General features: G+C 35.9%; 1 protein-coding gene across 1 annotated transcript in view; it reads right to left on the bottom strand.

Annotated features, from left to right (window-relative positions):
* Positions 1 to 27,395, bottom strand: part of LOC306845392 (microtubule-associated serine/threonine-protein kinase 2-like) — a gene marked incomplete at its 5' end in the record, with an annotated part of 129,825 nt that overhangs the window by 15,570 nt on the left and 86,860 nt on the right. Inside the window, 6 exons of the mRNA XM_079378168.1 lie at positions 2,305 to 2,380; positions 7,449 to 7,603; positions 8,567 to 8,645; positions 10,139 to 10,159; positions 10,838 to 10,913; positions 16,222 to 16,313. Of these exons, the coding sequence (XP_079234294.1) occupies positions 2,305 to 2,380; positions 7,449 to 7,603; positions 8,567 to 8,645; positions 10,139 to 10,159; positions 10,838 to 10,913; positions 16,222 to 16,313 (499 nt within the window). The remainder of the gene's footprint in view (positions 1 to 2,304; positions 2,381 to 7,448; positions 7,604 to 8,566; positions 8,646 to 10,138; positions 10,160 to 10,837; positions 10,914 to 16,221; positions 16,314 to 27,395) is intronic.

Below are 27,395 nucleotides of genomic sequence, written 5' to 3' on the forward strand. Positions count from 1 at the left end.
GAAACTTTGTATGGGTCATCAGCACGATGCCCTGAAGGAGCCTGAGAAGTTTTGAGGCAGCGCCACCTAGTGGTAAAATCAAATATTCACATGCTTATAACTTTGGGTGGGGTTGACTTATTTTCAGAGTCACCTTTTTAGACTCCTGAATCCTTGCCGAGTCCAGCGGTACCAAACTTGCCAGGTTTTGCCTTATGATTTGTGCTATGTTGCATTTTAGCGCTTAAAAAACATTTGCCAATATCTTAGAAACCGTTACTCCAATCGACACGAAACCACCGTAGGAAATTCAGAAACATAGTGTGCCGGCAATATACTAATGCCCAATTGACAAAATTTTGATAGTAAGTGGCACAAAAATGCAAACAAACTCATCAGTAAGTCATTTTTCATCTACTCGTATACAAACATGTCTATAACTCCAAAACAAAATGAGATATTTTCACTAAATTTGACACACATATGTATGGGCACATTCTAAGGACACATAAAAAAATTTGGCGGGATTGTGGCTCTAGGTGCCTCTCATTATTGCGCTATAATTGAACAAAACATGAAATTGCCATTGACTACAATAGAGTATTATGATATAAAATGCTATATTTTACGAATGCATTAGTGTACCATTTCGAAACTTTATATGTACCATTGAGACCATGACCTGAAAGTACTCTAAACGTTTTGAGACAGTGCTACCTTGTGGTCAAAAGTTATAATGAAATTTCTAATAAATGCTAATAGCTTTCTGTGAATTCTGCCTATTGTAATTAGTAAAGTAAATAGTGTAAAGACCATCGACTCTACCGTGCGACTCCACCGGGCAGGGACACCGGCAAGGGATAGTAGTAGCTTTTTATTTAATTTTTTTCATTGATATGTTTATTATTGAAATGTTGTTGTTATATGCATGTGTCAATTTTATTTAATTTCTTTATTTTCTTAAATATGTGGGTAGATAGTATTTATAGAGTTGTAACTTTTTAGTTTTAGTTACTTTTTCTTATTTGTAAGTCGCTTTGGACAAAAGCGTCTGCTAAATGACAAAAGTAAAAAAGTAAAGAGTGTAAAGACCATCGACTCTACCGTGCGACTCCACCGGGCAGGGACACCGGCAAGGGATAGTAGTAGCTTTTTATTTAATTTTTTTCATTGATATGTTTATTATTGAAATGTTGTTGTTATATGCATGTGTCAATTTTATTTAATTTCTTTATTTTCTTAAATATGTGGGTAGATAGTATTTATAGAGTTGTAACTTTTTAGTTTTAGTTACTTTTTCTTATTTGTAAGTCGCTTTGGACAAAAGCGTCTGCTAAATGACAAAAGTAAAGTAAAAGTAAAAAGTAATGAGACTGCCCTTTTGATTTTCTTTAAAAACATACTTTTTCTAACTCCTCCTAGACCGTTGGCCTGATTTTCACCAAAATCGAATCATATCATCTTCAGACTATGCTGACAAAACGTTTTAATAGACAAAATCGTTTTCGCATACCACAACAACGAATTTGAGGCATGATGCCAAAATGACACTTGAGGCTGTATCTCTGCAATGCTTTGGGATACTGACACCAAACTTTGCATGTGTAGTTGTCACCTCACACAAAACACACCACATCAATTTGATAACGGTGCCACCTGTTGGTCAAAAGGTAATAGTCATTACTAGTAGTTTTAAATTATTTTTCAGCCATTTGGACTACAATAATCTTAAAATGGCTTCAGTTACTCATTGCTGCAGTTGGTCTGATGCTCCATACTTAGCTCCTCATTTTGCCGCTGATGTGCTTGGCCCCGTAATTGCTGCTTACAGCTATATTTTATTTTTGTTGTTGTTCTTGCACCAATACAGCATACTTCTGTGTTTATAAAGACCCTTTCTCTCACCCACTTTTTGTTACAAGTTCTTTTATTTAAAAATTAAAGAAAATAAGTCACATTTGTTAATATTATCCCTATAGGCAATAAGAAAAAAAGTTTTTTTTTTTTTTTACAGGTATCAAGCAACAGAGAGTGATTTATTTATTATTTATTTATTGCTTCTATACATTCACGCTAATTAGTGTCTTGCTCTTTTTATTTTAATGTTAAACATTATTTATTTTTTTAATATGTATATTAATTAATATGTATATTATATATTTACATATGCATATTACATATTTAATATGTATACTAATTCATTAATATGACATTTTCTCTTTCTCTTCTGTCGCTCTGGTTAAAAAAGAGGCACTGTCTCATTTTGTGAAAATGAGACTATCCGGTATACTTGTGTTGTGCAAGTTCATCAGTTTTAGACCTCACCTTAGGGAAACGCTCCTTGTAGACATGGTTCATCATGACGATCTCATGGTCAAATGAAATAGGTGAGCGTCCAGGGCTGAAGAAGAGAATAAAGAAACAAAAATAAGTGGAGGAAGAAATCAAAAAATGGGACTTGGCCGTTTTTCTTTTTTTTTAACTAATCATAGCCTATATTTTCAACACTAATGTTCCTCTGCCTTCTTGCAGATGTTGTTTGGTGGCCTATACCTGTAATCTAACGTGGATGATAGACTGGATCACCTGTATTTTCTGACATATCCAACCTCATTCATGTCAAAGTAGCATCTTCAATCAGAGATGCTCCACAGAGAATACTGAGACGCACAACTTGGGTAGATAAGCAAGTACGTGCGCGTTTCAGTCAGGGACACTGATTACAAATGCAGCTGGGACCGCAAGAGTCACTCCTGTTAGTAAAGGTAAGCTGGTCATGTGACCTTGAGGATGAGGTAATGCTATAAGTCATCAATCGAAGGCTTGTGCTCCATATTAGACCTCCTGATAGAATGAAAACATACTAACAATAACACATCTGATCAACCTCCAGGGTGCTGTTGAGAAATGTGCCAACACACACTTACACACTAAATTGGCTCATCTACAGGCATGTCAGTATCGATAAGCGACGGGGAGAAATATTCTAGTCAAATCTTCAACTTACTTGAGAGCCATTTCAATCAAAAATTATGATCCGACCAGCGCTGCAGTAAAGGTTAACTCTGACAGAGATTGATTCGCAGCCGAAGGGAGCTGCATTAACAATCACACTGAGAATATTTCTCCTGCTGAGTGAGGTAGAGAGAAAAGACAAGGGGGGAAAAAAAAAAAATGCCTTAGAGCGGATCCTTTACTTTTATTAAATAAGGAATTTAGCGTGTGCAAAGAATCAATGTGAACCTCCTGCGGCGCAATAACATTCTGCATTTAGACAGATGATAATTAGTGAATGTAATTATTTTTCTCTGATGGATGCAGAAATGTCCTTGCAGCCCCAAAAATCATCATGTTTTTGAGAAATGACCTTGTAAAAAGATTCTCATTATAGTTTTTAGCCAAATGGATTTAATTGATGTAGATGTTCTGTTCAGGATCATACTGGAAAGAACAGTGGAAAGAACAGCTATTCATATGTGATTATGGGACAAAACAAAGACTGTTCACTTATTCTAGAAAGCATAAAAAGAGAAATAGAGGAGTAAAAAGAGAGGAATATATTTGAACACATTCCCTAAGTATGAAACTTTGACATACCTACACAATCTGATAATTGTGACTTTGTACTCACAATTCTTACATTTTCTCTCGCAATTGCAAGCTTACATCTCACAATTCGATCTCTTTTTTTCTCAGAATTGAGAGATATAAACTGGCAGTTGCAAATTATAAAGTCAGTGTTGCATGATATAAACTCAAATTTGTATGAAAAATGTTTTTGAAAAAGTTTATATCTTGCAAAATTAAGTCAGAATAGTGAGATACAGGCTAAACTCACAATTCTGAGAACATAAGAGTCTTTTTCCCCCTCAGACTTGGACTTTATGACTCACAATTTTGAGTTTTTAACTCCCAATTCTGAGAAAAAGGTCAGAATTGCGTGAAAAAAAGTTAGACTTGCGAGATTTCAACTCGCAACAAACTCGCATTTAGGCGAGAGCGAGAAACAACTCGCATGATAACTCACAATTGCGAGTTTATATCATGTAGTTCTGAGAAACAAGTCAGAATTGCAAGTTTGTATTATGCAATTCTGAGAAAAAAGTCAGAACTGCAAGCTAAAAAGTCTCAAATACCTTTTTTTTATTTTTTATCCAGTGGCGGAAATGAGCTTCCATAGATAGCTGTGCTCTTACTTTTCCAAGGAATTTTGACTTTTTTGTGTCTAAATATGCCCATGTCCTAATATACGGTTAACAAATAGCAGTCTATAAAATGTCAAATGTAGTATTCCTAAAACAGGAAGCAGACAACATCCAATTTTTCATTTAAATTTTTTAAAGGTGCATGTTACACCCACCAAGGGTGCATGTCTTTGATCAAAAACAGTAGAAATAAAATATTGTGAAATTTGACAATTTATTTAAAAGCATTTATTTAAAATAGAAATCTTCTGTAGCACAGTAGTGCATTCTGTCCGTATTCTATTCATGCACACAACATACTTTATTAAAGTATCTGTAAAGTATTTTGTCACAGGAGACGGCCTCGTATTTTGTCACTTACATCATCATGTTTAGGATATAATAAGGGAATAAAGACTGTAACCTCCAAAAGCACCCACAACATCATAGTGCTGAAAGTGTCGAGTGTTGAGAGAGATACTATCACATTAAACAAAAGGCAAACAAAGGAAGGGACTGCCAGAGAGAGAGAGAGAGAGAGAGGAGGGGAAGAGAGTGTGTAAATGTGTCACAGTTGAGCACAGAAATGACCTCTAAATCCCTCCGAGGAGCTGGAAACCAGGGAAATCAGCTAGTTAATTGGCCGTGACAGAGTGGTCTGCACTAACACAAACACACACACACAATTGGATGACATCACCAACAAAGCCACATACACCATCATAGTCATTTTATATTATGTGAAAGTGTAAATCAAAGTTAACGTTAATTTCAAGAAATAAAAAGCCAGCAGGAATCAAGAAAGTGACCGATGTATTCTGTCACTGAGGTATTTATTTAAATAATATTCTAATCTCCAGCTACTGCTACAAAATCACTTGACATATGGATGATGGATGGTGACCACTGTACGTTGAGCTCATTACTCCTCGAGTGTGTGTCTGAGTGAGTTAAAAGATATAAAGAGAAAGAATGATGGAGAACGGTGTATAACCCACGGCATGAAGAAACATCCCTGTCAATTCTCTCTGCATGTCTGCTGTCCGGGGCATAATTAGCATAATACTGCTCCATTTCCTCATCTCTAATTAACCAGTTCTAGCTTTGACTGCAAGTCCACTCTACCTCCCCCTCCGTCCAGTCGTTTCATCCTTCTCTCCCTTCATTCAACAGTAGAAATGGATAATCCTGGGAAACTGTAATCTGTAAAATGTGGCAATAGCAAACCTCTCTACCTCATCCAATATTTATGGATCTAATTCTGGAGTTCTGAACCCCCTGCTGTGTGTGTCTAGATACTAAAAGAGGCAAGGCCAGTGCTTCCTGAATAAGTCATCTTAACTGAAAAAAAGAAAGAGCCAGAGGGGAAAGAAAGAGAGGAAGAGAGATGTGTTTACAGATAAGAAGCTCATGAAGGAGGTCTCTTTTAGAGCATTGAGGAAGAAATGATTCAGTCTGTCAGGTCCTGGGCAGAAGTGTGAGTGACTAACATACAACTCTTCTGCAGAGAAAGAGAGTGGATGAGAATCAAAAGAAAAAAAATTAACATTTTATGTTGAAGCCTATTTTAGGACCATTCAGTTTTTATTTATGTATTTATTTATTTGGATAGCCTGACATATTTCTTATTTCTTAAAATATATTATATTATTTTCAAAAATACATTTCTCCTCTATCATTCACATTAACCAAGATGAATTTAGACATTTAACTTATGAGTTTGTTTTTTTAGTGGTGGTGATTCTCATTCTCTCATTATTGTAGTACAGTTTTTTGTTATGTTTTTAAATCACAGCATTAAAATAAGTAGAATTTAATTAAATCAGAATAAAGTCTGTGACATTTTTGGGATATTATTTTCACAACAACTACGCACGTCCCATCATTCTCATCAATCATGATGAATTTGGACATTTAATTTTTTTTGGTAATTTTCATTATTCTCTGTGCCTTTTCTTATTATTGTAATGTTTTCTTTTCTTTTTTTTAATCAAAGCATTAAAGTAGCGGAAATTCTTCCGAAATTTAGGGCCAGATTTACAAATTAAGGCGAACTACAGGAGAGCGCAATTCCAAAACAGCGCAGATGGGGGTGTTTCTGCAGGTGATTTACTAACAAAGCGCAAATTAAAGAACAAGACACAACATCTCATTTACATATCGACCAAAGCAATATACCAAGCGCAGCATAAATTAGTGTAGTCGCAAATAAACAGAGCTGATGCTAATCAGGTGCGGGTGATCTACTTATGACACAGGCGCAGATTGTTACATGTAATAATGACCAAAAATTTAAGTAAAATGGCCAAAAAATACGTTGCAAGGAGTTTTGATAGCCCTGGTATTGTGTGATTCCTCCTACTTGAGGGTTCCAAGTCGTTCTATATTTTCTGAAGCAAATTCAAAATAACTTGGTTTGGCAAACAATATGTTCGGATAATGTGTTCTTCTGGCATTCCAAATAAATTAATAAGTGTGGAAAAAAATCCTCTCCCTTCTACCACGCATTCTCTGTGGTGCCACCTCCTAGCAACAATTGCTGCCATTTCAAGTGCAAAATAGTTTAAGACGCTTTTTTTGGGCGTTAAATAATGGTGCAAATACCAGTCATTTGAGGAGCGCAAACATTAGTAAATCGCTTTGCGTGTGATTCATTATAATACTCTCCTCCCATAAATTTTGCATCTGAAAGGGAAACTCCTTGGATTACACATTCAGTAAGGTCAAGCACAAAAACAACTGTCCATGCCTTTTCAGTGCTAATTCACTGCACGTCTTTAGTAAATCTTGACAGTACTATTTTAACGCCAAAAGACAGTTTGTAAGTATACTTTTATGTAAGTTTCTTTTAAATTCAATAATTACAGATGCTTTGCTTTAAAGTAATGAGAACTGGTGGAATTAATTCATCAAATTCATTTCACAACTGAAAAATAATAGATTTCTCATGCGAATAAAAAGTTATTTATTTTATTTTTTTTGGGAGAAATATGACTTGGACACATTGACAGGCAGAGAGCAGCATAAAGAAAGTGTGAAGACAGAGGAGTGAAGAGGCATCAATGTGAAGGGCACAAAGGCTGAATAATATGTCTGCTACCTTGGAGGAGTCAAGAATCTAGAGAATGAGGTGTGGCAATTTCCTGTCAGAGCTCAAGATTTGGCCTTTAAAAGTGAATGAGTGAGAGCCTGATGGCCCAGCTGACATCCCAAACTCATAACATCATGTTCACTTGAAGGGCAACGTTTGATTGCTGCGAAATGGGAATCTGTAAGTGTTTGTACCTGAGACTGCGGGAGCGCGGCCGCATGGCTGGAGATCTTCTCCCATCCTCATCCGTGATGCTCTCCGAGCTGAAGTGTTTGGTGAGGAAATGCAGCTCATCTGCAGTGGGCTGGAAGGGCAACTGGTGCAGCTTCTCCTGAGATGAACATGATGACTGTGAGAAGCAGAGAGGGAGGGATTACAAGGATAGAAGGCATTGCATAGGCTGCCCTGACTGTCAATCAACTGCCTTTGTTGGCATAATGTTGTTGATTGTTAATTTGACTCTTGGCAGGACATTTTTCCTCAAAACATTCAGGCCAAATGGAAAAAAATACTGAGAATACAACTTAAAAATTTGCAGTAATATAGCTTTTTTAAAATAACCAACTAAGAAAATGTTAGGTTATATTATATTTCAACTAAGTTACTAATTATATTTTGCATAAAGGAAAAGAAGCCTAATTTTAGGACCATTAAGCCTTTCTGCATTGTGACATTATTTAACTTCTTATTACTTTAATACCAAAAGGAAAAAAGCATTATCATTACTATAAAACATAATGATAATTGCTATTAAAATAATGTCACACTGTAAAAAAAATCTTAAATGACCCTAACAATAGGCTCTATTTCCATTATGATATAATTTCTTATTTCTGGACATTTTTTGTGAGCTTCACCCAATTAAAAAAAATGACATTGGTTCTTAATGAGTAGATTTTTCCCCTTGTGTTTAGAGTTGAATAAAAGCTCTGCAGCCTTTAGAATAAAAATTTGGCCTAAACAAGAAAATGTCTTTTTAACTTTCTGCAGAGACTTTAATGGGGCTTGTGCGGTTTGAACTGATTCCCCAATGAAAGCAACAGCCAGACTGAGTTACAGTCAATTTTCGGGGACAGAACTCTTTTGAAGTGAATGCACTGATATGAAGCCACTGGCTTCACTTCAGGCTAAAGGTAGCTGCTTTGTACCTAGAGTTTATCCCACTGCAGAGTCAATAGGATAAACCTTCTGGGAATGTTAAGGCTTGGGATCAAATGCAATACCAAATAGACATGCATATATCTGAGGGTTGATACAACAACACAGAGGGACTACAGAAAGAACATGAGCACAAACACACACAGACACTCACTGAGACTGTTGAGCTGGGGGTGTTGGTTCCATAGCCAGAGGAGGGCAGAGAAGCAAGAGACCAGCGACGACCATCCGTCCTAAAAGGGTGGATATCGGAAAAATGAAAATCTGTTTTTTAAAAATTACTGCTGATATACTTCAAAGTACCAGCAGAAATAAGCAGCACTAAAGAGCTTTCAGAGAAGCAATGATAAACTATCACACAATCAGAGGAGAATAAAGCACCACAGATTAAAATATCCACATTAACTGACATTTGAGCAATAAACAATAACGATGATTATTACATTCAACTGTGCAGCTCAATAAGGCTGGCATACAAGAGCCATAAGCATCTGCGATAATGGCTAAGCTGTCTGTACAGGAACTTACATGTACTTTTATTGCAGATACACATATGAAGCCTTTTCATCCAAACGACACAGTGTGAATTCAATGGCTTTATGACTTTAAATCACACAACAGCAAAATGTTCACTTATCACTCAAACACATGAACCAATGATGATTGACATTAGGAATTTAACAGACTGTCAGCATCCCTTTACTTTGACAAAATAAGGAACTTTAATCTGCTTGACCCCTGATTGCAATGTGCAGTGTGCAAAACACACACAAGACTGCAATGATTTTAATACCAAATTACAAATAAGCAAACAAGCAAATAAACACACTAGTGTTCAAAAGTTTGGTGTCAGGAAGAGTTTTGAAAGAAATTATTACTTTTATTCAGCAAAGGTGCATCAAATTGATAAAAAGTGAATGTAAAGACATTTGTAATGTAACAAAAGTTTTCTATATCAAATAAATGCTGTTATTTTGGAATTTTTGAACCATCAAAGAATTAAAAAATGATCTGTTTCCACAAAACTACTAAGCAGCACAACTTTTCACAACACTGATAATAATAACAAATGTTTAGTGACCAGTAAATCAGCATATCTGAATGAATTCTGAAGGATTGTGTGACACTGGATTATATTTTGAAATATACTGAAATAGTAAACAGTCATTTTAAAGTCTATAATGTTACAATTACAATAAATTTCAAAATATTACTTCTTGTGCTATATTTTTGATTAAATAAATGCAGTCTTTGTGAGCATAAGTTAGTTCTTTCAAAAACATTTAAAAATGCACCAAAACCAGACTTTTGATTGGTAGTGTACATAATCATAAATCGTTCTGATGAAAAAAATATTCCACAAGAAAACCTGCATCCAAAATGTTGCCATATTTTTACTTATAAGTAAAAAGTATTTACTTTGTATAAACTATTTATTTTGGTGAAAAATAAAATGATTTATGCAAAGCACAGAAGTCTGTGGAATATTTTTGAAGATTAAGTATCAGTTCTAAGCACACAGTCAAGCTGTTTGTATCCAGCCAGCTGAAGGAGGTGGGATGATTAATAATTTATCATTCCGATACATGAATTAAGTTGTCTCAGATGTTTTTAAACAGATCTGACTGTCAGCTCTAATGAAATGGAAACATGATGGTTGGTATAAACAGCCATGCTGGAAGCACACACATGAAATTATGTTGTAAAGGTAGCGGGCGATTATTACCTGTCAGCCCTGTGTCCATGGCTGTATGGAAGAGAGTAAAGCATTAAAAAGTGATGCTGCGAGGGCATCTATGTGTGTGTGTGTGTGTGTGTGTATGTATATGCACTGATCTAATGTATCTCTCACTATGACCTTCACAAACTAGAAGTTTCAGCTCTTGCTCACGTTGAACGCAGAATTTATATACACCCGAACTGGATTCTTATTTCTAAAAACCACTTCCATTATCAGAGTGCTGTACTGTGTCCATTAGGTGGCACTGTTGGTCCATGAGCATTTTGGACTGAATGACTCAATGGTCTTGCTCTATGGCTGACATTCAAAAGAATCCTTTTAATTAAGCCTGGGGTCATCAGCTCTGTGTGTTCTCTCCCAGTTGTTAAAGCATTATCATCTTTTGCTGCTCAATTACCAATTCAGATTCACTCATTAAAATTCTTCGTGTCATTATTCAGAGCCACAGTGAAGGATTATGGGATATTACAAATTAATTGAAAGTGGGGTGCTTAATAACCAGCAGATGAGAAGCAAACTATGACAACAATATTTGCAAGAGGAGAGAAGAGATATTACTTACTCAAACTTTAATTTGGAAACATTTTAAAGCTCATTCCTAGAATGTGGAGTATTTTACGATTAAATGTTTTGAGCTATAAGATTCTGATAAAGTGTGAGAGATCGACCTGTGATGTCACTCACCTGCGAGCTGGCACAAAAGAGAAGTGGGCCACAGTGTTTGGAGAGAAATTACGTGGGCTGTCCAATGGGCTGCTTCCTGAAAGAGACCAAAAATGTGCCATTTAGTGAATTATTCACAACAATCAAGTTCAACTACCCATTATCAGGCCAGGCTGGTACAAATAACTGTCGAAATAAGCACAGACTTCATACTTCAGCCCACCAGGAGACACATTATGCCCGTCATAAATAAACGCAATTGCCCTAAGGGTCTTACCTCTTCTATCCTGCTCATCTTTCCCATTTATTTTATTCATCAAAGCCCTTTTGAGATAACAAAACCCTTTAGAAGAGTGGGCTTCTTATGTAGGCCGCATTGAGACCAGAGGTACAGGGATAAAACACACTTTAATCACGGTCTTTTTTTATTCTCCTGCACAGCTCTCTGAGAATAGATTAGTGCTTAGAGAGAAGCACTTACAATGTTTAAGTGCTTTAGACAACAGGCCTCTCCATTAAAAATGCCTCAAGTGGAGTGATATTGCATAATGAATGTTATTTAATGATTTACAGACCATGAGCAAAGAATCCTTTTTTGATTAACTCAAGCTCAAATTCATATTCAAGGGATTTTGCCAAGAACAGACTCTTTATCTCTATTCCACTGGTATTTAAAATGGCAAGAAGATTTCATATCCTGGGCTTGATCACTGTGTGGTACATCTTTACATCATAATTTAATATGAAATGCATAAAGAGTATAGCTTATAGATTAAAACGTACATGACTGCTATGACTAATGTTACTAGATAAAAAAAGAATAAAATTTGATCTAAAAACCACTATTGCTAGTCATGTGTGAATTAAGGAGCACAGATGCAGGTATCATCAATCAATCCAGTCAATCCGAGCAACGGGGCGCTCCTATCTGGACTGTGTAGTATGGCGCGGGTCACAATCCCCCATGCATTAATTATGCATTAATGCATTCATCAAGCGGCCTATGCCAAATCTTAAATATTAATGAAAGCATAACTCTTTGTCAGGAAGTGACTGCAGGAACAGCTGCGCACAGCTGGACTGGGACACGGAGCAGTGTGAATCTGTCATGGAGATGCATTCATTTAAAAGGAGATTCCCGTCACGGAGAGTGTAGGAGACGGCACAATGGTGTGCTACACAGTGAAGCACCTGCTTATTTTTCTTCACGAAGACTGTAGTGGATGAAGGATTCGCTGAAGAGATGCAGACACCCTCTCATACGATACACAGCCGAGAGAAGAAAACCAATCAGCACCCTGTTGAATTACACATGCTACGTTCACACCACAGCTGAATGTGGTACGAATGAGGTTTTTGGATGATTAGTGTGAAATATCACACAAATTGTGACATTTTCAACTTTCCTATGTGGAAATAAACTGCATACTGATTTTATATTTTTAAAATGTGACTTCAATAAGAACACAGAGGAATTCATGCAATGTTTAGTCGTTGTAACTCACCATTCTTTATAACTACTACATGATTCATTTATCCTTCCTTCACTCATAATAGCAATGTATATATTGCACAATATTAAGTAATATACAGAAAGGTCCAAAAAATACAATTACTATATACATCAAATGTTGTGTCACATTTGCTTTCAGAAAAAAAAAAAAGTGTTAAAATATGAATGGTAAATTTACAAAAGTGAAAGTCCACTGTTCTTTGAATTTATAATAATAATAATAATAATAATCTAAAAATTATATGAAATAATAACCATATCATATTAAATAATAATACAAAATGTATTAATTAAAAAACATAATAATAATTTTAAATAATAAAAACCATGACATCAGGCTTTACTTTTAACCAGGTAGCAGGATATAAAAAACAGTGCTGCTAACACATATATAGATTATCCGGTTATCCGGCTATCATAACAAATCAGATGTTTCCCCCACACAGTGATTAATTATTATTATTATTTACACAGATTAATCTAATATGCTTACTGAAACAGCAGCATCACATCAGTAGTGAGTTCTTTTCTTGTCTCAAGTGTAATGACACCTCACAAAGCACTGCAGTATCTAATTCTTGTGCTGCTGGTGTCATAACCTGGCAAACAGCTTCCTGAAACAGACTGTAATGAGCGCAGTGCAAACCCCCTGTTGACTGTGCTCAGTTGAGTTTGAAATAATTTAGCCTCCACTGCTTTTGTTGGCAGTCGCATTAGAATGCTGCTAATGGCTTTGAAGTGCTTAAAATGAAGCCGCATTTGGGTTAATGTTCCATTTTAGATTTGTTCATTTATATATTGCAACCTCACAACTTCAAGCGATGCCTTCCAAAACCTGCTTGATGCAGTATGGACCAACAAATCTCATGTGGGTTATATCAGGACTGGGCACTGCAAAGTACAAAGTCATTATAAAAACCCTGAATCTTAATTCTACAGTGTTAGAGTGTGCTAACCTACGCTCTTGGTGTCTCTCTTCAAACTACATGTACTGTTTGTTCTGGTGGTTTAATCCAGTAATTCAGTGAATAGATGGACTTGACAAGCAGACGTCAATGATCAGGACTGCAGCACATTATTTATCATTTATAAAGCCCTGCTGAACAGTGTGAACATGATGTGTGTGCTTTGTGTGCTCATCACCTGAGATCAGTTTTAAACACACATCTAGTCATCTCCTTAATCTCTCTCTCTCTAGACACACACAGAGAGAGAGAGAGAGAGAGAGAGAGAGAGAGAGAGAGAGAGAGAAAGAGAGTATTGCCTGCTGGTTTGACAGCTGATCTCTTCATTTCTCTTTCCTGCTCAGATTTTCCACAATGTGGAAGTGACACAAGGGATACACCCACTGGAGAAGCAGCACTTTTATTAAATCATCTTTTATCACCAGCTTCAGCTTTATTAAAGCATTACTGTGACAACTGAAGTGTTACATAGTGCTTTGCAAAGTATTAAGCATTTTTCTTGTTTTTCTGAATGACAAATCTCTGTTTTATTGTACAGTATTACTCTTTTTTACACAATGAAACTTTTATTGTCATTAGTTTTATAATTATAAAATATTTTAAACATATCTATAATCATAAAAGCTTGAATTATAAAATATAAAACATTAAAATAAATTTTACATATACAACATTCCAAACAAAATACTGAAAATAGTCATTTTCTTTAATAGCCTATTTTTAAGTAAAGTTTTAAGTTGTAACATTTTCCAAAAAGGATAATTTTGCTAACAGTAGTTAATGCATTAGCTATCATTACCTAACAATGAACCATTTTAAAGCATTTATTATTCTAAGCTAAATGTTAATGTGAATTATCAGGAATATATTTATAAACTCACACTAATAAATTCATTGTTGTATTGTTCATTGTTAGTTAACAACAACATAATATCCAATTCATTAACTAATGTTAGCACACTGAACTTAAGCAAATTACTTCATAATATCTGGTTTGCTGTTTGCAGTCACTGCCATGTTGAAATACTCCAAGCTCAAGTTTATTAGTGGACTGAGAGGTTCTACTGCAGCATTCCCTGTATTTTGCACCATCCATTCTTCCTTCTGTTTTAATAAAATGGCTAGTGCCCAAAGCATGAAACTACCATCATCATATTTCACTGTAGATATAGTGTTTTGTGGCCAGTGTTAGATATTAGATTTCAAGTAAATCGCATTGAATTTCAGTTAAAAAGCTATATATTGGTTCATTTGACCACAAAATATCTTTCCCACATCACAAATGGGTCAATATTATAGTTTTTGGCAAAACCCTGATGTGTTTTGACATCGTTTTTCTTGACTAATGGCTACTTTTAGCCACCCATAGATTCTTTCCTTATGAAACATTTCGTAATTTAGGCCTACTCTTCTTAGGAATGCTCTTCAACCTATTTATTTTCACAGCAGTTCTTTGGACTTGCAATCTAAATAATGATCCTTTAACTGTGGGGTTGTTATCCACATAGGCTATTGGCTACTTAATGATCATTCAATGTTATTTTAATGCACATGCAGAGGACAATACAGCAAATATGTCCCCATTAGAGCAACTGTCATTTGTGCTTCTGTAAAATTAAATGGTTGCTTACTCTCATTGACAATGCACTCACCACACATACACAACTACAAATCACTCATCTCATCTCTATGATGACTTAAAATGATCTTTTCCTTATATAAACACTAGTCTGGTCTGTGTGTATGTATAAAGCCCGGTACACACCAAGCCGACGCCGACGAACTAGTGGCGACGAAAGCAGACTGCAGGGTTGGCCGACGTCGGCGGGGTCTTTGTCCAAAGTTGCCCTGACACACCAAGCCGACGCTCGACAAACGATGGCCAAGTAGGGTTTTTTTCTCGCGCACTGGATCGACAGCTGAACAGCCAATCAGAATGATCAGATGGCCCGAATAACCGACGAGCTCCGACTCAACATGTCGAATCGACCGAAACAAGCCAACTTCAGCCGACGGCGCGGAACACACTGAGAAAACTGCCCGACAGCTGACCGTCAGCTTGTTGTGTACCGGGCTTAACACATGTATTTGATTTCCCGTGTTTTACAGGGAAAGGTTAATAAGAAGATTTTGAAACTCAGAATGACGTTTTTCAGACAAGATGGAAAGTATAAATCTGCTATCCCTAAGGAGGCATACAGAAAAATTGTATTAGAAAATGTCAACTGTCAATCCATTCATAATGCACATGAATTAGATGAGAAATCCCTACACCACATTAGAATTACTCTATGGCAAACTGAGATTTGATGGTTGCTATGGAGATTTAATGTAATATTTTGTGAACAGCTGCCACATCGCTTTCCATTTGTTTGTGCGACAAGACAAACAGCATGTGTGTGTCTTGTGAAGTGTGTGCAGTTTGTATGGCTCTAGTCCAGACTCTAGTAAAATGTCTACAGTCTACATAGCCATCTACCTACTAAGACAGCATCCTAACAGAAAAGACACCTTGAAAGTGACTGAAAATCTAAATAGGCATCAACACTTAAAGGACAACTCTGTCGATTTTCAACAAGCTTTGTATTGTTACAATATCAGTAGTATATGTAATAGATCAATCTGTACAATGTTACCTACACCCAGATATCTCAGTTTGTTTTTAGCACTTCTGCCAACAAATAAATGGAGGAAATGCAGAAAGAGACACTGCTGAAAATCAAGTTTGAAGTAGCATATGTTGCTAAGCTAACAACAGGAGACTAGCACAAACAAACTAAACTACTAAAAATGCATTTCTAATCATTATTTACTCAACTCTGACCTTCATCTTAAGTGATTTCCACTGAAATTTGCAATCAAAGTATCTTGTAAAGTAGCATAATGTTTCTGTCTATTGTTTGGAAGAGGTAGGCAATATCTTTTACCTGGGTGTCCGTGCAGAGGTGAATGGGGGCGAGGCAGAGTGGGAGAGGTGCTGGATGTCACTATCAAGCTCTTCCTATTGCTGGTCCGACAACTGTAGAAAAGAACCAAAAACAAATTCAGAATGCAGAATGCATTTATGCATAATATTGACTAAGTACAGTAGATGTATTGCACTATGGTGCCAAAGCTGTTATTGAAGATGATGATCTTTAGATTGAACCAAATGTAAAAACCCGAGTCAAGACATTGTAACATACTGAATCTGAGAGCATGCCCATTCAGAAAGATTACATACAGCAAAGTAGAAAGAGCTTCACCTCTCAATGGCAGTGGAGTCATATGGTCACTGTCTAATTCAGGTCACACAAACCTGTCTCATTTTATGAGGCTGAAAGTGCACAGTAATATCTGCTCTCTTTCTGGAGTAAATGCTAAAAGCCTCCAGCTCAAGCTGACAGGGAGAAAAACGGCCACCTACAGCTCAGAACTCAGCTCAAATGAACCTTGAGACCTCCAGCTAGGACAATACAGCCTCACGCTTCATTGCAGAGAGGAGAGATGACAGGCTGAACTTTCAGAACTGCAAGACGGCAAGCAGTGTAGTGAAAAGTAAGGGATGAGTGGTTATTGAATGTGAGCAAAATATTGACATGCACGCACACACAGCAGAGCGATCAGAAAGGCAAGCTGTGGCCTTTACATCACGCCACTGCTGAATCTACAGTCTATGCCATGACAAAAGAAGTTATATTTCGCCAGAGTTTTGAGCTTGCATATAAACTGACATAAAAAGCCTGTGCTCCCTGAAATAATGCTAAGACAAAACATAAGACAATGTTCTCACCAAAATTTATTTGAATCAACAGTAATAATCTTTCACTGAATAAACTCAGAATAGTCAAAATTAGTCAATAGTTACTGAATGCCAAATTCTGTCACATCCAACTTAAAACAAAGCAAGAACTGTTTTGTGTAGTTAGGGTTGTGAAACTTAAATCATTATTACTAACTGGTATAAAAATGCAAGTTCAAACAAACACAAACAATAATAATTTTAATAAAAAATATAAAATAAAAAAGCATACGCAAAACTGATGAAACGAACCTAAATGAAATATTTAAAACATTACAGCATGTTACCAAAACTATATATAGTATCCTTAAGCATTTTCATACATTTTTGGAGTTCCAAAAAAAGAGAGGTTTATATAATTAACTATATATAGTTTTGTTTTTACGAGTTCTACTCCCCTCTCTTGCTCCAAGCAGAGCAAGTGGGGGCACAGCTCTTACCACCTGGCCTTTGTTAAATGTGCTATAAGTCTTTAAAAACAAATGTACTGATATTCAAAGACAATACATTTTCAAGTATGACATAAGTGTCCAAAAACTTTTTCGGTAATGGGTATGGTGTGTATAAAAACTGACATCTGCATCTCACGCTGAAGGAAATTGGCCATGGCTGTGAGCATTTCACACATTTTACAGTATGTCATTCCTGTTCTGTGCCTTTTCCGACCATGACAATGACATTAAAAGTGTTTTAAAAGTAATTTTCTGGATAATTGCATGGATGCTTCTTGGTCCAAACAGTGTTGCAGAAAGAGTAACTATCACAGCAGAGACCAGCGCCACTTTCACAGTGGCAGCCATCACTCAGTGTGTAATGGAGGTTCAGAAGTGAGTAGAGTCACAGCGGGAGACATGGAGAAAAAGGGAAAGCAAGGGGTGGGAGGAAGAAGAAAAGCGAGAAACCAGGAGAAAATCGATGACTCACGAGCTAACGCTGGCACATTAATTCTTAAAGAAAGGCCTTTCTTCTAAAGTGGCTGATAAGAAAAGATTTATTGTTGTGCTGGCTTAAAGATTTGATTTTTTTTGGAGAAGAATGTTAGGTGTACGAGACATCAGAAAAGCACTGTGATGTTGTCTGCCATGTGCATGCTGACCGCAAAATGCTTAAAAACGGTAAGGATCAAGAATTCTCACATCTCCTACTCATGGGAGAAGCTATACCACATCCATTTATTCTACAAAAAAAAACCTCTAACGGCAGTGTGCTCTCATTCAGTCTGTTAGTGTCAAACCAATGCCAAGCAACCTGCAATATTAATGAGACTTCAATGGATTTATGCTGATATTAACAAAGAAGACCTGTACCATTTCATGCCCCAATAAAACAGGGCTTCTATAAAGTAGTCTTATCTAAAAGAGTGCTTACACTGACAACGATCTGCTGTGACCTCAAGCCATACATTTTCAATGAGAACTGGTGATTTCCAGAGACATAAGTGATAGCACCCACTGGTGACAAGATGAGAGTCTCAGGCAGAGAAAAAAAAACATATCTATGCAAATGTATAAGTTTTTGTGTATATGTATATATATATATATATATATATATATATATATATATATATATATATATATATATATATATATATATATATGCAGTTTCTTACAGGTACATTTTTCCATAAAGACACTTTTAATAAAGATATTTTCTCAAGAATTTATTATACACAAACAGCCACAACCTGTCAGTGCTGTCATGAAAGCTTAACGCAGCTGAACACAACCTGACAATGGCCAAGAAGCTGTTATCCAGAAAATTTCACATTGTTTAGGTGAGTGTGTGGGTGGATATTGACATGAATTAGCAATAATGAACAAAATGAAAGTGCATTTTGGAATAAATTGAGCTTGGATGTGAAACTCCGGGAGGTATGCTGCTGAAAAGAGCTGTACACTCTCATTAAAACATGATTCCATCATCAGAAAATAAAAAGCGGAAAAACATGGCGGCAAAAAGCCCCAGTACAATTTACATGCTAATAACATGAGCAGCTGTGCAGGGTTCACGCATGCGAAAAGAAAGTAATCCCTTAATTACACTAATTGCAGAGAGAATTGCTTCCCAGTGACTTCTAAACACCAAAAAATGTCAATTTTATTCACAAGCAAACTTGCTTGTTTTCATTTTCATCTGTGCTCATTTTAGTTTGTTTGAGTTGATTAAGCTTCATTTAAACTAATTTCTGGATTTGTTGTGGGCTGTTTTGAATGGCACATTATGTTTGGTAGAATGCGTTTATGTTTGGATACAATTAACAACATGAACGAAGTATATTTATGAATCTGGTGTCTCTAAGCTTTAGTCAACAGGTTATGTGTGTTTAAACTACAAATGATGCACCTTGCTAATCAGAGACTATATGCTTGTTTTAGATTTTCATTTAGTTCACATCAGTTCACACGCACATGCGGCTATCTGAAAGTGGGCCACTTGAACCAAGCAAAAGATAATCCACTCACTTATCCTAGATTAGATTGTACACAACAGCACAAATACTCTAGCATAAAGCCTACATTTGAGAATAAACACACTTGCAGGCATACTGCATAGCCTTGAGTACAAATCCTGTCGATAAAAGATGCAATAGTGAGGTGTTTGTGAGAAACTGTCAGAGCTTTTCCACTCTATCCATCTAAACTTGATTTTAGATAAGCCAGATAAGATGCTGTAAAGGCGGATCTTCATTCATGAGAAATGAAGCAGAGTCTCAGTAGATAACAGAAGGAAATTGCAGTTCTCCACACTGCTGGGCAGGATGATTTGAACTGAACTGCATTTACTTTGCTTTGTGTACTGAGCTGCAGAATAACACCATGTCCAGATGCAACCTGACAGGTTTCCAGTGACAAGTAATTTTTCTATTCTTGCTGAAAGCGAAGACAGCGCATGACGCCACACGATCACAGCCAATCAGAACTTATCTGAGGTTTAAGTTATGGGAAGCGTGATTCTGGACCAATGGGATTTCACTGTAGGTAGAACAGAAATCAAGCTGAAAAAATGTCTTGCTGGACAGATATAGGGGACAAACTTGGATTTTACACAATAGATAGTATTTATTGCTTGCCACTTTGTCGCATTGCACCTAGAGTTTCTTCACATCTGCACTTCAAAACATTGATGATTGTGACTGAAATTCCCTGTGAAATGACAGATGTTTATAGCCATATGTGCCTCCTAATAAAAATCTAAACACACCTATGTACACAGATTGATATCCCTCAACAGATGGTAAGTAATACACTTAGAAATGCACAAACAAACATGCATAAACAGAAAAGATAGTTAAAATATTATGGAAATATCAGTTCTGCTGTTTAGCATATCAAATGATTATCCACCTCATGGACTGAGGAAACAGAGTGGTTTTTGGACTCACACTGCCAAATGCCATGAGCTGAATGGTGTAATTGCCATGAGCAGATGCAAGGAGCCAATTAATACTGAACACTGCAATTATGAGCAAACACCTGCTAGCCTAGCACTCCACCCCACTCAACACTGTGGACAGGTTGAAAAGGGGAAAATGAGAAAATAAACAAATGCATAGTTATTATGTTGCCTGTGACATTCCTATGTGGGTAATTAAAATGCAAACAACCATCAACCACTGTCTGAAATACAATGAATCAATGACTGAGACCTGCTTAGATGTACTTAAGAAGGCTTTCCACAGGCTACGTGGCTATATTTAGCGCAAGAAAAGATGAAAGAGAAAAAGAGAGAAATCAAATCGCACATTCCATATCATCAAGGAAGAGGACAATTTAATAGTCTGAACGATATGAACTTGGTTCTGCTGAATGTTTCATGAGAGACTCAAAAGACTTTTTGCATGCGCACACAGACTGAAGTGTCATGGGGAGTGACTATAATGAGAAAGCTGAAGGGAGGCTGAACGATAGAGGCAGACATGGAGGCCACAGATGAAGAGATAGAATGATGGAAAGAAAAGAAGAAAGCATATAGGGAGATAAATGGTCTTTAGTTATTATTATACCCAGCAGTGGATGTAACAGCTTCACATGGGCTTAAAAAGCCACTGTTGAGAGGCTGTTAAGCCATTCTGCTCAGCTTTACATTTCTTTACATTTACTGTACACTTTATAACATGTTACACAGACCACATCAAGACATGATACCGCTGGGAAATTCTATAGTGGAGTCATGTGAGTTGATGCAAGTTGATAAGTGAGGCGTTAGACTGCAGCTAGTTCGGCAACACCAAGGGGACAGAGGAAGAGGAGACTGGTGAGTTATAACGGCTTCACAAACACACACACACACACATCAAACACTTCGTACTTGTACTCTGTGAAGAACACTTGCGTGAGAGCTCAAATGCTTGTCTTAGCAGAAATATTTATGTAAACAGTTTTTCTTTTCTAAAGTGGTTGTAAACAGGACAAAAGTGTGATGTCAAAATAAAATATATTTTAAATAACAAATATGTTCATTGAAAACAGTGTTGTTATTGTTAACTAAAATTAGAACTATTAAAAATACATTTAATTGAAAAAATAAATAAATAATAAAAATAGCCAGTCCTATATATATATATATATATATATATATATATATATATATATATATATATATATATATATATATATATATATATATATATATATATATATATATATATATATATATATATATATATTTGTTATATATATATATAAATAAATGTTATATGAAAACCGTAAATATATATTGAAATGTCACTTTGGTAATGGAAATCAAATAAATTTAAGATGAAAGGCTAATCTCACTCAAATTTAAATAAATTAAAGCAAATTAGAAATATAAACAAAACAAACAAACAAACAAACAAGCAACTAGTAAAATTACAAAAACAAACAAAATTACTAAAACTAAATTTAAAATTCATCTATCAATTTTCCAAACTGCTCTGTAGGATCATTAAAATTAAAATTAAATTTGAAAAAAATTAAATAAAAGACAATGCAAGATATGAATAAATACTATAAACATACATAAGAACAATAATGATTTAAAATGTTTTAAATTATTTGTTTACAATTATTACAATTCTATTTATAATTATTCGCATACATTTTTAACTACTGAAATACTTGAAATAAATAGAAATAAAAAAGCAAATCAACAGCAAATTTGTTTGTTGCAATATATAAATTGGTATCAAGAATCATGAAATTTCATTGATATCGGTACCAGAATACTGAAATGCTGTTATGATGACAACCCTAACTGGTGTGTGTGTCTGTGTGTCTGTGTATGTAGGTCCAGCTCAATCTGCTACAAGCGATGTATTCACAGGAGCCACAAACCCTCTCAACACATATACATTATATTAATAATATAGAGTTATCTTCTCAGAAAGGGCAGCAGGTTATCATAGGGACAGGGGTCAGGGTACCTGGATGGAGAGAATGAATGTACGTCACAAGATGCCAGACACCGTTATAATGACAACTGAAACAGGCCTGTTGACAGAACTTAAACTGAATTAGGAACTTGTGAATTATATAGAATCTGGAAATGATCACCAATACCCAGCCACAATACACTACCATTCAAAAGTATGGAGTCTTTTACTGTTTTTAAAAGAAGTCTCTTACGTTCATCAATGTTGCGTTTACTTCATAACTAAAATAAAACTGTACCACTGTGAAATATTATTGCAAATTTAAGATCAAGTAAATTTAAGATAAGTAATCACATTACTCCAGTCTTCAGTGACTCATGATCCTTAAGAAATATTTTTTTAATATTCTGATTTGGTGCTCAAAGAACATTTCTTATTATTCAGTGTTGAAAACAGTTGTGCTGCTTAATATTTATTTGAAATAGAAATCAAATGTAACGTCTTTACAGTCACTTCTGAACAAATGAATGTATCCTTTCTGAATAAAAGTATGTACGATAAAGTATAATAGCATATACAGAAAGCAAATGTGATTTTTTTTTATTTTTTTATTCTCCAATAAAAAAAAAATTGGATCATTTAGAAAAGTATCAGTGGACCTTTCCTTTACAAGACACGCAATTCAAAGTCTTAATCATACTTTCATGCATGATTCACACAAGGCTCACTGCGCACTGCACCAACGTCACAGCCACGGAATGATTCAGACATTTAACATCACTGTGAGAATGACACTACAGAGATAGACGTGGAGTGAAACAGATCACTCTACAACAGTCTCAGCTCTGTTGCTATGCAAGCACTGTGCCCTCCCCTCATCTGTCTCTCCAGGCTACAGGAAGACAGGAAGAACACAAGCAGGGAAGGATGGAAAGCAATTATAGATGATCTGTCTAACTCAACTGCACATTTGACCACATCTGCGAGCAAGTTTACTTCAGCATGGTAGGTCAGAGCAGAACAGTCCGCTCTCAAACATCATGTTGCTCTCTTGCATGTCTGGCCACGTCATAATTTGCGCCCCTGGCTGAAGGGCGGTCGTTATCTTTACGCACACTGACTGAGAGGAAGGAGGGTCTGAAATGAGCATGACCACCGAAATCCAGCAAAAAAAGAGAGAAAAATCACAGAGCTCACCAACATAAGCAAAACCTCAAGACAGCCTGCAGCATGCCATCAATTACAGCTCATATGACTGAAAAAAAACAAGTTACCTGACTCTCAAGAAAAGACAGAAAAGAAAACAGAGATGAGAATGGATAGCTGTACCTTTTGGATCGGCGGAGCATGCTTCTCTCCGGCAGGGAGAAATTGGAGAGAACGGTCCAGAAGGAATCAGACATGATATCGGTGCACTAACATGGCTGTCATCCAGAGATCAATTGCGGTAAAGTGCCAGAGAAGGAAGAACAGCTGGCTAAATGAGCGTGTTTCCTGTGACACTACTAGAGCTATCGTGAGATGCTGGCATGTGCTTTCTCTCTCCTCTACACCCTCCCTCCTCTCTTTCTCTCTCTCTAACTCAAACACACAGCAGTGCATGTATAAAGATACAGTAACACAACCTCTAAAATAAGCATATTACTGATGCGAGTGTCAGAGGCTGTTAGTAAAACTAAAAATAATGTGAGAAATAGTGATATGTTTTAATGCCAAATGATCTGTCAACCAGAAATGGCTGGATTTGTCAGTATTCAATACAACGTCCCAGGAGAAAGTGACAGAATGACAGGAGATTAAAGTGTGTGTGTGCACACACACACACACACACACACACACATATATGCAGGATTATTCGGTCAAATGGAACAAGCGGAAGAGAGATTTTTCTGTGTAGTCCAAACTGTTTCATCATTAGTCGATCAGGTCAAAGGACTCAACTGAAGGAGGAGGAAAAAAAGTGAAAAATGAGGAATCATAAGTTAAGCAAGGCCGGTTGAAATCATATGCGTGTCTGTGTGCATATGTGTGAGCAGTTTTGCAGCAGGGTAGATGCAGGCAGGCATGGCAGCACTGGGTCACCTTGAGCTAACCGACAACATGGGCTCAGTCGCTTCAGACACACATCAAAGAACAAACAGCTAGAGAGAAAACACCTCCACCCAATACCGCACACATTCATACACACCAAACAAACATAACAGCAGGCAACAGTGCTGACATTTTATATTTGACGGTATTTTCTCTGCGGAAGCAAGGTTTTTTTTTGGCTTCTGCAAAAAATCAAAAATAAAATAAAATTTAAAAATGTATAAATAAAACTACATTTTACAAAACAGAAGTATGAAACACTCATTTTGCTAAAACAAACAGTCCAACAGTGACACCAACTGATTAAGGCTCACAGGAAGGCAGCACCTCTTTGGCCTCCCTTGAGCTCATTGTATTGTCACTAGCCAAAAATACAGGTAACGAGAAGTGGTTATAGCTAAATATAGGTGGAGTCAAGTAAGAAGCATTCCTACAATGTTTCCATAGCGGGCGGATGGATGAAATGTGTATGCATTTCAAATTGGATGAAAGCTCTTATGTTATTGGTTCCCAATATTTACCTAATCAGAGCAATGGCAGTAACTTTTTAAATAAAAAAATAAGTAATTAAATAAATAAATAATAAAAAATGTAAATATAAAAATGTATATATATTCAATATATATATATATATATATATATATATATATATATATATGTATATATATATATATATATATATATATATACACACACATTTTATAATGTCTAGTTTTATTATATAACAAATCTACGCCTATGTAACATAAATGAATATTTCAATCAAATAAATAACGGAGTGTCTATTTACACTAAGTGCAAATAGCCCATCTTGTTGGCAAAGGCTATTTACACTAACTCCGCCCACTAACGTGTGATTGAGTTAGTCAACATTAAAAAAAGAGTTTTAGTTTAACATCAGTTTCAGTGGCGTAGATGGTAAGGCGCATGCATTTTGACGCGATCGACCAGAGTTCGAGCCCACCTTTTGCCAAACATTTTTTTCTCCCTTTTCAAATCTCATATCGCATCAGAAAGGCATTTATTTTCAATAAAAATGAAGGAAATAATCAAAAAGTTGAAAATAAAGTATCGGGTAGGGTTAGGGTAGGTGTAGGGAGGGCTTTATTGTCCCAATAAGGTGGCATCCATTTAATAAATTTGAATTAAAATTATAATTTACACTCAGTACGTTATTATTGCAAACTGTTTTATAATGTACTACAAAACTGAGGTGCAGATAATTGCCACTATTTGCAATAAGTAGTATAAATAGCAGAAAATCTTGCTATTTCAACAGTGTAAATAGCATCTATTGCTATTTGCACTTAGTGTAAATAGAATCCATCGCTATTTGCACTTAGTGCAAATAGCCGCTGCCAATAAATAATGGCTAATACCAGTATGAAATATCTACCAATATGTAGTTAATTCGTAAATGTAACATTTGCATTTTCAGTACTAGTGCAAAAACAGTAGACAAAAGCAGATTAATGCTCAATGAGCAGGTAATTACCAGGTTTATTGTTGTTTGTGTGCTTTAAAAAACATTTTTTTTAAATGCTAAAAGTCAGCATGATGGAAATTCTGTCTGAATGCACCTTAATAATTTGTTTCATTTTTATTTATTTATTTTTATTCGATAATAAAACGATTATCAATGCATCTTTTGTTTTAATACATATTTTCTTTTTTCTCACTATCCGACTATTAAGGCAAAGTATCTGTCCCATAATGAATTTACTTCCAAGATATTTTATTAATAAAACTAATGGAAGTGATTTGTCAAGTCTACAACAAGGTTACAAAGAACCAATAGGAAATGAAACGTACCTGTAGCAGCATACTTGTAGCAAATAAATACAGACTTATGCAAATTCTGAACCACTGACCCAGCGATGGAGAAAGGAAATAAGAAGAAGCTTTTGGAACAGTTCCCTGCCTCTCTCTTGGATGTCATGTTGAGTTGAGCTCTGAAAGGTTTTAAGACTTGATTTCCTGCAGCTTCTCTGTAGGTCTAAACCTGTGGGGAACTGCAAAACACAGCCTTTCCACTCATACGATAACATCTTTTAGAAATGGGAAATGGTGTCTGGTGCATTAAATCAATACACAGGGGAAATGAGGCTTCAAGGGAAAGGAAAATAATTTTGAGCACATTTTCTATTATTGTGATCACGATCAATAGAGGAAGACAGGCCAAAGGAAGGCAAGAAAACAGTTGTGCATGAAAAAAAACTAAGCAGACTGTAATGATTTCCTCAAGCTTTACTGAATGTGAATGGAAGGTCAGAGTTTCCACGTTGATCTTGATGATCACTGTGCTCTCTAAATATCCTAAAATGTGACCTTGCAATGCAAAAGACATGCACACATTGTGGTCCTACATTGTGAACGAAGATATTCTTAACCCACAAGTTAAAAACGACCGAGAGCAGACTGTGCTCAGCAATTTGTGTCATCAAACAAGAGATCAGTGAGGGATCAAGGTGAACACACACATACACACACACAGAGTCAATTGGGACAGAACATGGTGTTCTGACATTCCAGAGCAGCTCATTAGTGCAGAATCACTCTCATTATGCTCCACAGGCTTTGGACACACACACACACAGGTACACACACTCTTGTTAATGAGCAGGGCTTTCACAAACCATATCAAAGCTTATTGGCAAGTATATTTGCTCAATAAGGCTAGGCAATAATGCTAATAAATACATTATCATTCAAATGTTTGGGGTCAATAAAGGAATTCATACTATTATTGAACAAGGATTGTAAGTTGCTTGTAAATTGTTCATTTCTATTTCAATTATATTTCACAATATTCCTATTTTATTGTATTTTTGATAAACAGATGCAGCTTTGCTGAGCACAAGACTTTATACGTAAAA

Source organism: Barbus barbus (genome assembly GCF_936440315.1).
Source record: "Barbus barbus genome assembly, chromosome: 25".
NCBI lineage: Eukaryota > Metazoa > Chordata > Actinopteri > Cypriniformes > Cyprinidae > Barbus > Barbus barbus.